At 43.8% G+C, this 12,722-nt stretch overlaps 1 protein-coding gene across 24 annotated transcripts in view; it reads right to left on the bottom strand.

The window, feature by feature from the left end:
• The window catches only part of nrxn3a (neurexin 3a), a 263,670-nt gene that overhangs the window by 24,651 nt on the left and 226,297 nt on the right, over positions 1-12,722 (bottom strand). For all 24 annotated transcript variants that reach the window (XR_013121942.1, XR_013121943.1, XR_013121944.1 and 21 more), the window contains 2 exons: positions 10,309-10,398; positions 8,575-8,879 (listed from right to left, as the gene is read on the bottom strand). Coding sequence is in view for 21 of the 24 variants with exons in the window: in XM_076978954.1 (XP_076835069.1) it covers positions 8,575-8,879; positions 10,309-10,398 (395 nt within the window). In the remaining 3 variants the exon portion in view is untranslated. The remainder of the gene's footprint in view (positions 1-8,574; positions 8,880-10,308; positions 10,399-12,722) is intronic.

Genomic DNA, 12,722 nt, shown 5'->3' with positions numbered 1-12,722 from the left:
TCAGCTGCAGGAGCCACACATTTCAATAACTCAGGAGCGGCGTCTCTTAAGGTTAGTGCTGCCTGCTCATTCTTAATATCCCTCCTCCCATGTGGGTTGTCAGCACCTTCTGAAACATATCAGTCCTCTACACCATGGCTTCTTTCTGCTGTGTCCTGCCTCCATATAATTGGATTCTAAACACAACTCTGGAGAAATATTAGTCTTTATTGTGACAGTGCAGTAACTCCTTTTGCTGACGACCTTTTTTTCCCTCCGTCTCTGTGGGTTGCTCTGTTGGCTCAGAAGCTGGGAAAATTATATGATTCCTCACGCATGTGCATGCAGCAACATGCTATCTTTGTTCTCATAAACTGTTCAAAATTACCATAACCTGCCAAGTTATTATTTGGTATTTTCTAGCAGTTTGGTATTTTCTAGCAGCCTGTTACCTTTAATAATGTTTACATTTTAATAACATTAGCAACAATTACACCACCATCACCACCAACAACGATAATAACAATAATCCAAAGAGTTATGAGACCTTAAAGTCTCATATAATACACGGAAGATGGTTCACAAGCCCTCCATTATTACAACTCTGAGTGAAAATTGTTTAACATGTTACACTGCCGTGACACTTCACTGTCCACAAACATTCGGAATGCAGAAACACCCACTTTGATATTCCTGGTGAGAACAATTATGTGTACTGCTGTATGCCAGCTTAATTAAAACCACGATAATTGTGTTGGTTCAGAGCTATTGTGCAAGTCAACAAAAAAGTAATTTCTTAGTGCCTGTTGTCTCAACATCTCCTAATGCAGTGGTTCCCAAACTTTTTCTGCCGTGCCCCCCTTTAGTAGATGAGAATATTTTTGCGCCCCCCCCCCCCCCCCCATATTGATTAGGGATGTACCGATTCACGTTTTTCACTTCCGATACCGATTCAGATATCTGAGGCTTAGTATCGGCGATAGAGTAAAACTGTGCTGAATCGACTTAAAACATTTTTTTTTTTTAAACACAGACATACTGAATTAGAAGTTTATTGAAAACTCTGTACCAGTATAGCACACTTAAACACACACAAAAACATGTAAAAACAACACAACTTGCATTTGTTCAGTCAGTGCAATTATGAATATAACATTGAATGTAAAATAAATAATACCAAAGAACCTGAAACTTACAAAAACAATAGGTTCACAACTTTGGTCAAACATGAAAAAAATAAACTGCAAGAAACCTTTTAAATGGTTCAAGAATTCTAAATATAATTTAAAATAAATAAGGAGATGAAATAAGAGAAACAGCAATTCATATGCGGCTAGTTTGCAAGCGCAGACATCACGCAGAGCACAAAGCATGTAACGGCCAGAAATATGTGTACTGTCTCTTTAAGGGAGCGAGTTGAGTGCGCGTATGGAATATTGTTGACTCAGACCACTGCTCTTTATTTTATCATTATTTCATTTCTGTAAGTAACGCATTCAATGAGCTTTGGGCAACTCACCAGTTCATGTATGAACAGTCAAGTAGTGCTGGAGCCCAGGTTTAATTTGGTCAACCAGCAAATAAACGGACTAAGTGGAATAGCACCAGCGCGAGTACGAGTCAGTGATTCACCTCTCCTCTGTGTGCTTCGCGTTTCACTGTTAACTGTTCACTGTTAACTGTCCAGGTTCACTTCTATCCGGGACAGAGTGGATATTTAAGGTTGAACTAACTCCGAAAAGCAAGCAATACAAGCATAGAATTAGACTGAATAGATCTGTTTTTATGGATCGGTCACATTGTCACCGATACCCGATCTAGAATTGTTTCAGATATTAATATCGGAATCGGTGCATCCCGTTTTACTTCCAAGATCCGCGCCCCCCCTGCAATAGCTCCGCGCCCCACCTAGGGGGCGCGCCCCCCACTTTGGGAACCACTGTCCTAATGCATCCTTTGCAGATCTAAGAGAGGGAGAAGATGGATTTGTTTCATGGTAACACATAACGATCTGCTTTATTAGCCATGGAGTCATATATGACTGCTCATCTCCCATAAACATCATCAGATGCTTTGTGTTGTGTCATAAATTGTTTAAAAACAAAAACTAGTTAAAATGGTCTTGCATTTTAATTTACAAGAAAATAATTTGTCATAAAAGGGCTAACTCGAAAAGTCTGTTTGACTAATTATTTAACCTCGATGTCATGGGATGAAAATGCCACGGGCCCGAGATGAAAGATATTGCCCTAATGAGGACACAGCTGGCTTAAAAGTGATGTCTTCCTGTGAATCATTAAAAACATTCACCTTTTCTGGTTAATTGCTCATTTTGTAAGCTTGAAGGAAAGCTGTGAAAAAGAAGACCAAATCACAAACTAAGGAAATTGCAGATAAAATTACAGACATAGATACGATGCACGAGGATAAAAACCTGGGCTACAAAAAATAAAATAAACACAAGTGTTAGTTGTCCTAGTGAACACTTTTTGTTCAACTGAAAGGAAATGGAAGCTGCTTCATATCACACAGGCACTGTGGTGTGAGGGAATCCACAGAGAGGTCAACAGAGGTCAGCAGCTGAGGCTGGAGTGATGGTCCACAGTGAATGATACCAAGAGCTCTGAATACAACTGGTCTGTATGGGGGTGACTAGAAAGAAACCTTTACTGAAGAAAAATCACCTCAAAGCACATCTGGTGTTTGCCACAACACATAGGTGGATCCAGCTAAAATGTGGTAGGTCTAGTGGTCAGATAAATAAAAGAAATACCGTTTGGCTAAATCTCAAAATACTATGTGTGGTGCAAGCCAAGTGCCAGTTCCTTAGCAAACAGGTTCCCATCTGTGGAGTATTGAGTGGCAGCGTCACGTTGTGGGATGTTTTTGCTCAGCAGGGTTAGGGCATCGTGTTAACATGGAAGGGTGGATGATGCAATATACAGGGAGGCGCTGAAAGATCCTCGGGAGGAAGACTTTAATAATAATAATGGTTGTAGAAGACAAACAGGTGAATATTCTGCAATGGTTAATTTCAAAATTTCCAATCAAATTCATAACCTGTGACCCTACCTCAAAACTGTGGTCCACAAGAATCATCTGTCCAACCTGAACTACTTGTAAAAAATCTGATCGAACCAATATTGGTTCTATACCGTTGGAACTGGAGGCCAGATTTGGTATCAGGTTGTGGGCCAGGTTGGGGGTCAGATTTAGGGTCAATTTGAGGGTTAGGTGGAGGGTCGGGTTGAGGGTCAGGTTGTTGGCCAGGTGGGGGCCAGGTGAGGGGTCAGTTTGAGGATCAGGTTGAGGTTCAGGATGTGGGTCAGGTTTGGGGGCCAGTGACTCCTTTAGATGAGGCCATTAATACAAAAAAAAACATAATGCCTAATTTCTTTCCAAAAAAGCCATGTTAGCCAATGCATTTAGTGATCTTTAAGTATATGTTCATTCAACATTTTATTTATTTATTCTAATCTACACTGATGTTTTGTTAACAAAAATGGAAGTGAGTATAATGTTCACATAATATTAAACACAAATTGTAAACATATTTTTAACATCACAAATGAAAACAAATGCTCAGACTTTTTGTTAAAAACTGTTTTTCTTGTACATTTGTCACGGTGAGGCGGCCCCCTACCGGCCGCCTCCGTTCACAGCGGCTGTTGTTGTTGTTGTCTGGTGACGTCATGTGCGTCCCTCAGGTGGGCGGAGCCCGTGATCCGTCTCACCTGAGGGTCGTTTGTTTGCCTAAATATGTCTTGTCTTTGTACCAGTTGACCGCTGGTCATTATATCCTTAATTTGGAGATATTGCACGGGTTTTAGGTTTGCACACTTTCTATTAAACCATCCTTTTTCCCTGAGACTTGGCGTGATCGCTTCCTTTTGGTTCGCACACCCTGCCCGTCACAACATTCTGCTACATTTCTATAATCAGCTTGTTTTTATAGTCTATTTCACAAAGCTCTGAATGTTGATGACAGGAAGGAAGAGTTAGACATTGTGGGCTAAAATAATTAGATATAATAATAATATAATATAATTAACCCAACTGGATATCCAATCAAGGGGGCAGGTCACTGTGTGTAATATAGCAAATCACACTTGCCAGAGAGTCTGTGTGAATCTACAGCTTGGGGCCAAATCAAATCAGAACAATTTAGCTGATTTGTAATTTTCTCATGATCTTTAGGTGGTGCTATTTTTTGTAGGCCAACAGAAGTCTAGAATAATCTGCTTCAAGGCATTCACACTTCAAGGCATGTATCGCTTCAGTATTATACTCAGAAACACGTGTCACAGGATCCTTGCATTAAAGGAAATTCATTCAAGAAACCAAGGTGACCTCTCACAGCATTTGCCATCAGCATAGCTCATTTACTTACAGCGCCCCCTGTGGCAGTAAGTGTTAACACATAAAAGGTCTCACTGGGGTGGAGCCTCTTATAAGCCATTAACAGAGGTAATAGGAACTATGCTAAGGGTGTCTGGTAACACACAATTAATTATACCTTTTTTCTTTCTTTTTAGAGAAACAAAAAAATCTATATAAAACAGCTTAACTGGCTTACATTCTCATTACAAATGTTATAGTTATTGAAAAAGTATTTGTTTAAAATCAATTTTAAAGCATTATCTCATTGTGAATAGAAGCTGAATTGTGTGTTTACATTATTAAAGCCTTTATGTATTTTAATGGCTTTGTGCGTGGCTTTAATCTCCAGCTACTGAATGTGCACAGAAGCTTTAGCACATCCGTATGGTGCTGACATCCGTCCTCCATCTTCATGTCCACCACCCAATCACTGCATTTGCTGCTCCAGCCGTTAGGCCACTTGAGACAAAATGGCCGAATAACAGCCATTCTGTTGAACGAACCATCACATCATCACCTAGTAACGCAGCTCCCTCTGACAGCCATTTAATCACACCACACTAAATAATACACTCTTATCCATCAGTAATACATCAACATCAGAAACAAAGGGGCCCATTTCAAGGCAGAGAAAGAGTTAAAGAGAGGAGCAAGAGGACAGCCATGTGACAGTCTCTCCAACAGTCCCAAAAACCCTGGAGAAATCAGAGGAACTGAAACAAAACAGGCCATGCTGGATACACTGGATCACCCCACTGCTGGATGAAGATCACCCCACTGCTGGATGAAGATCCCCCCACTGCTGGATGAAGATCACCCCACTGCTGGATGAAGATCACCCCATTGCCAGATATAGATTACCTGATTGCTGGATATAGATTGCCTGATCGTTGGATGCAGTTCATCGCATTGCTGCAAATTAAAGCGTATGCAGCTCCATTAACTTCATGAACATCAATTATTCATTTGCCCAGAGGCAAGAAAAACATATACAACTCGGTCTTGCTGGCTTTACTACCATTTGCATCTGACAGTTCATCCCACATAAAAGACTCATGGCTGGGGGGACAAGTCTCCAACCAATACAGTCCCCAGGGTGGGACATTTTCCATGAGGACCACAGACCTGCACTGTGATATCAATTTCCAGCACTTCAGCAAATTAATGGCGTTTTACATGTGAGTGCCAACCATGAGCCCCCTTTCAACCGCGTGTTCCTACCACTGTCCCTGATAACCCTCTGCAGAGGTAATACAGTATCCTACTGTCACAAGACCGTCATGGGGAAGTTATGGCGGTGATGTTCAGGGCTCGACTGGACGTGGTAGCTGCAGCTTTTCTTAAGACTTCATTCATGTGAAATAAATAATATATTCTCAGTGTAATTAACTAAGACATGATAGCAAATTTCCACTGTGTCAGCTTTCTGTGCCATAACGTCATATTGCTGCTGATTCCTGCAGCTCAGTTGGTTTTTAAATTATTGCTCATACTTTCCTGCATCATCCTTGAAGATCGTCACCCCTAAACTGCTCTGTGTGAACTCTTTCTGGCCCGTTCACAAGGAATTCACAGTGGAGACCTACATGTGCTTCCACAGAACTGCACTAGTGGAGATGAGAGCAGAAACCCCCTTGATCTCCACATCCTTGATCTTAATTAAGCTGAATACATTGCTGAGACCTTATTCCCATACCTGCCCAAACCAGAAGTGAAAATGATATATAAATAGTCAGATCCCTGGATCTCTCATTCCCAGCATAATACATGGGATTGCAATGCACAATTAAATTACTTCCCCAACTGTAACAGACAGCTTGTTTACTGATCCTGTTTGCACAAATTAAGATAGGAAAGCAAACACGCCCTGCAGCGTGTTGACCTAGCAGCCTGCTACGCCTTAATGAGAACCCCCCTGCCAATTCCACTGAAACTCCGTACAATCCTCCATTCAGGCCAAGACAAAGACAAACGGAGGGAGAGAGAAACGGACAGAGAGAAAGTGAGAGAGAGAAAGAAAGGCAGAAATGACAGAGAGAAAGTACTGTTAAACCTCCCCCTAATCCTCACACTTTTAGACTGAACCACCTTTTAGAGAAGCAGCGCACACAAACTAGCCTCATATACCAGTGCACCATGTCATGCCAAACATCCGTAATAAGCACTTCATTAAACACTCACAGGACAAAGCCATTACACAAACATTAAGGTTTAATTCAGCATCACATTAGATTATCAGACATGTGGTTAATAATAACTTCTTGGTTAAAGAAACGAATAATTCACGCTTTGACATGCAGTGCCGATCGGCTAGACGATCCTGACTGGGACAAAGTGTCAAGTTGCGTGTTGCTATGGGCGGGGCCTGGGGAGGGCTGTGGGCGGAGCCTGGGGAGGGGCCAGTACTGGAAGGGCGAGTGGCTGTGTGATCCTCCCTCATTAAATTCTTCAATACGTGTTTATATGAGGCAGGCATGGTGACTCAATACGTTTGCCCCACCCAAGCCTTCACACTTATGCGGTGTGTAAATCAGTAATACAGGGCATGATATACAGCAACTTATATCCTGTAACCTTTTCATGGCTTTTACCAACGGTGGGTGGAGCTTGTTTCCCTGGTATGATGGCTCGTGTGACTCTGCACTGTTTGTGTCTGTGGTGTTGCATGGACATGGCCTCTTGTGTCCACCTGATTTAAATGTTGTTTGCCTGTTGTGCGTAGCCTGTGATGTGATGCTTGGATGAGCACCAACGGTTTACTTCAAATCCAACGCAAAGCTGAAATTTCCATAAGCACAGTCCCGTGGACTCAGTAAGTGCCTGGCGACACTTCCACAAGCACACAGAGGATGCTGGCAGTTCACAAGTTCAGAGATTAGGCCACACGCGAGACACAGGCTGCCTCTAGCAACAAGCCTCTTTTAATACAACTCACTATCCATGTTCTTCCTGACCTGAGGGTCAACAAGAGCTGTCACGCATGAGATCTGTCAACACGACACGGGCCAGTGACACTAAACCTGCCCCACTGCAAATGTGCTTGATAGGGGACGGGGAAGCAGTGACCACACTTTTAATCAGTATCGCCTCCTGGATTAGGAGAAATTGCTCAGCAATTAAGATGTATTTTACAGGTATAATGTAAATAAACCCACGCTAAACACACACACACACACACACACACACACACACACACACACACACACACACACACACACACACACTAAGTCATTCTGAGTTGCTTTACTTTCCTATTCTAAAGACTGAGTGTTCACTTCTGAGCTTTGAATTCTTTGATTTCTGATTGCTTCCTCAGGTCACCTGGAGGGGCTCTGGAGATATTAATGCTCTGCTTTCCAGACCCTGTCAGCCCCACCATGGAGACTGATGGCTTTAATATCAAGACAGTCAGCTCCATTTGTCCCGCGAAGCCCATGAAACAGCCCGTCTCATCACATTTAACCGAACCGCTGTGAGTTTTACAGAACCAGGAAGAACCTCACCGTACAACTCTGTGTTTTGCTGTCATGGCCACATACATGGCACATGAGTCTCTTACAAAAATGCCTGAGCAGCATATGCCACAGTTCTGAGTTGAAACAAAAGGTCAGAAAAGTGCTTCACAAAATGATACAGGGGAGAAACACCTGGCTTGTTGGACAACTGGACACAGTCATTTGCATATTGTTCCACAAGCATTCGTTCACGCACGGCTATGAGATGACTTGCAAAACACCTTATATTTGCATATTCATGCTGTGCAGATTTCTGAACTCGTACTGAAATCTTTTGTGCATTGTGTGTTCACTGGAGCGTGATGGCACGGTGCAGTAATAGGCAAGCTTGCATATGATTTTTTATGCTTTAGGTGCAAGAAATGACTCAGGCATTTAACTACTCATTTCATGTTTGTATTTAATTGGACAGCATGTTTGTCCGTTTGATCATTCCAGCCATGTTCTATTGAAACCACAGCCACCTCCAGCAGTAGAGGGTCTTTAACCAGCACATGTGTCAGTGACTAAAATGTTTAGCTTCTTGGAATGTATATATTAATCTGTAGCAGTCAGTTCATTTAGACTGAGAAGTTCTAGTAGATCCAGGTCTGTCCTCATTTATGTGAGCTGTGTGGATATTTGCGTGGCAGGGCCTACAACATCACTGTGAGTCTACGTGTTCGCTAAGAAGGCTTGGAAAGTGTTTGTGCGCCAGTACCGATATCGTAGGTGGAGAGCGGTGCTTTCTGGTGGTGGTGGTCGACATGGTGGTGGTGGTCTCGATGAAGGTGGTGGACATCTCGGGTGGCAGCGCCGTGGTTCGGGCCGAGCCGGCCGCCGACGCCTCTCCCACCAGACGAACACTTCCGTTGATTCTGATGTTGGGGTTGCCCTGAGCGGCCATGTTGAGGACCTTCAGGCCGTTGTAGTAGAGGCCGGAGAGCTGACCCTGGAAGGGCCTTTTGCGGTCGCTGCCGCCGATCGTGATGGTGGCCTGCGTGTTGAATATCGTTAGCTGCCGCCCTGTGAGGAGAGCAAGGCGGACACGGAGGTGTTTGTTACGGCAGACCGGACCGAGCCCCCGTTTGGCAGCAGACCTGAGAGATTAATGGTTTTTTTTATGGTAAAGCACCTAGTGAAATGTCATAGAAAGGGACCGTGAAAGAGCATAAAAGGTCAAGCTGTAATCTGGGGTCATTAGGCAGCAAAAAACCGAATGAGCCAAAGTGAGAAAATATTCATAAAGGAATGACTTTAATAGGGTAAATGACCATACGGATTGTCAAGTATTTAACCAAATTACAGATATTTACCCGCAGGCAGCCGACTAACACTACAGTTTTGTAAAAGTGTGATGGAGAAGACTCATATAGTTTTAAAACTACAGGATATGAGGAGACAATATGGTTGCTACTGCTGCGGAGGAAAAGACATACAGTGACAACACCAGGAAATATCATCACCTTATTAGCAACAGAAGAGAGCAATGTTTGTTTAGAAAACAAATGTCCTAAATGCCACATGATTTAAAGGAATAGCTTAGTGAAAAATAGTGTATTTCCCCTTAATCCAAATGAAACGGATTGGCCAAATGTCTAACATCTGACTTTTGCTTTCTTTAGGTTAGTATTGGAAAATGTTTGAAATTTTGGACAAAATCCTGTCAGCAAGATGGTTTCGGCTATGGGACCTACTCTTACAGATCTGAACCAAACTTTACTGACACATAACCTCTGTCTTTGCCAATCGACTACACTTGGGTAATGAAACATATTGTGTAAAATAGATTTTCTACCAAACCATTCCTTTAATATTCTATGAAAACCACATATGATTTTAGGGGGAAAAAATGAAATGGTGATGATTATAATGATAAGAAGCACAAAGAAGGCACGATTTTCAAACACAAACTATTACAGAAGATTTATACAATTTATGATGTGCTTATGAATATTTTAGTAGTACGTTTTACAGTGATTTTATAGAGAATTTACTATGAAACAATGGCCCTGTGGTTTACAGAAAAACTAATAACTAATATTTGGAACTGCCAAATGCAAAACGTGTGTTTCTTTCTGGACATGATTTTGATTTATGAACTGTTGTCCATGTTTTGTACAGTTTATGCACGTTGGCTTTGTTTTGCTTACAGTCTACAGTTTAAGCAATGTACTAGGAACTTCGGTTTTAAGTACATGTGCATGCGTTCTTTGGAATCAGAGTGAAAGAAGGGAGAAGAGAGTAGCAGAAAAGATAAGAATGACAGAGACAGAGACAGAGAGAGAGAGAGAGAGAGAGAGAGAGAGAGAGAGAGAGAGAGAGAGAGAGAGAGAGAGAGAGAGAGCATAATGCGATGGATGGTTGAGAATGTCAGATCTGAAGCTATAGATTAGCAGTTGCTGGTGAGAAGTTTTGATGGCGAAGTGAAAGCTAAGAGGATGATGAGGGTTACCTTTCTCTTGAAGCCACTCCTCTACCGGCCGGGCATATTTGAATGGGATTTTCTTATTTGCCATTTGCAATCTCTCATTATCGTTGTTGCCTTTAAAGTTTAAAAGACAGCTTTAACATTTGATAACAACAGTCAGCTGTTCAGAATGCATTTACTGTCATTTTTAATAAAACGTTTATACATTTTTAAGGGGATTTAGGCAGATACTTTTATGTTTAATTTGAATATAGCTTGTTATTGTCTGTAACAGGAATCTGCTGGTCTTCATTTCTCTGGTATTGTGAGAAGTGGACTAAATTATTATCTTCTGCAAGGTTTTATCAATCACTATCAAAGCTGCCTCTCATAGACATAAAACCAGTCCAATCAGAACAGACACACTGTGAAGACCAGCAATCTCCACACTCTGACATGGTTAGATACTTAAGGTAAATTCAACTTCACCACGTGGATATCACCAGAGATCCCATAGTGTGGTGCTCAGTCCCCAGTGCATGTTGATACTTAACACTCTGGGAGATATAGATTACCTTTGAAATAAATAATGGGATATTTTCACATTTTCAAAATGAAACTGCAACATTGAACCCAACACCCAACACCTCTGTAACATTTGCCCCGCCTGGGAACCCAGAGGCTTGTGGAACGGCAACTGCTTTTGGTCTTTTCCAAAGTCACCTCGGCCATCGCGTTGCTAACACGAGAAGAATGCGAGACCCGGCGGGCGCGTCTCGCGGCGGGGGAGGCGTCTGGGTGCGTCTGTTTGAATGCTCAGCCCGAGGAGTCGAGCTGATATTGTGCGCGGGGTCGTTGGAGATAAGGGCCGGAGACACAGCGTGGGACCTCGCCGGAGGATTGTCACGTTTACCAGCAGCGGACAACCCAGGCCACTGAGCCGTGCTGCTCTTACAACAACGTCAAGTGGTGAGGCGAGGCACTTTGCCCCAGGGCCCGGTGGGGGCCGAATTCGATGACTCTGAGAGTGGGGGCTTGCGGGCGGGGGGGGCGCTGTCTATGACACGCCTCTGCTCAGACAGCAGCGCGGCAGGAAGTAATGGCTCTTTGGAGAATCACCCCAGCACTGAGTAGCAGGCTCTTTTGTGAACAGATTGCACAGTTTGTCTTGGGGAAGCAGCGAAATAAGGATGAATGGAGCAGGTGGGGTGTGCGAGATAGGGTCAGGGCAGGGGTGGGGGCAGTGGGACGGGGGTGGAAGGTGGAGCAGCGAGAGCAGATGGAGAGAGAGGATGGGTCACTTATCACCATCACAATGAGGAAAGTAGCAAGAAGGTGCCATGACCTTACTGTCCCTCTCTCTCTCACTCTCTCTCTCACTGTCCCTCTCTCTCTCACACTGTCTCTCTCTCTCTCACACTGTCTCTCTCTCTCACACTGTCTCTCTCTCTCTCACACTGTATCTCTCTCTCTCACTGTCCCTCTCTCTCCCCCCCTCACACTGTCTCTCTCTCTTTCACTGAATCTCCTTCTCTCTCTCTCAGACACACACACACACACACACACACACACACACACACACACACACACACACACACACACACACACACACACACACACACACACACACACACACACACACACACACAGGATGTCTATCCTAGTATTTAAGCAGCATCTTCCCATTGCGTTCTTCATTCTTCATCCTTTGCTTTATTAAATCTCACCCATTGCATCCCACCACCACCAACACTACACCACCACCACCAACACTACACCACCATCACCACCACCACACCACCACCAACACTACACCACCACCACCAACACTACACCACCATCACCACCACCACACCACCACCAACACTACACCACCATCACCACCACCACACCACCAACACTACACCACAACCACACCAACACTACACCACCACCACCAACACTACACCACCATCACCACCACCACACCACCACCAACACTACACCACCACCAACACTACACCAGTACCACCACACCATCACTACCACCAACACTACACCACCACCAACATTACACCACCACCAACATTACACCACCATCACTACCACCAACACTACACCACCACCACCACACCGCCTCTACCTCCAACACTACACCACCACCTCCAACACTACACCACCACCAACACTACACCACCATCACCACCACCACACCACCACCACCACACCGCCTCATACCTCCAACACTACACCACCACCACCAACACTACACCACCATCACCACCACCACACCACCACCACTACACCACCACCAACATTACACCAACACCACCACTACACCACCACCACCACACCACCAACAACACTACACCACCACCAACACTACACCACCACCACCAACACCACCACTACACCACCACCACACCACCAACAACACTACACCACCACCAACACTACACCACCAACACCACCACTACACC

The sequence above is a fragment of the Brachyhypopomus gauderio genome, chromosome 17 (genome assembly GCF_052324685.1).
Source record: "Brachyhypopomus gauderio isolate BG-103 chromosome 17, BGAUD_0.2, whole genome shotgun sequence".
Taxonomy (NCBI): domain Eukaryota; kingdom Metazoa; phylum Chordata; class Actinopteri; order Gymnotiformes; family Hypopomidae; genus Brachyhypopomus; species Brachyhypopomus gauderio.
This window is presented reverse-complemented; position numbering and strand designations above follow the sequence as displayed.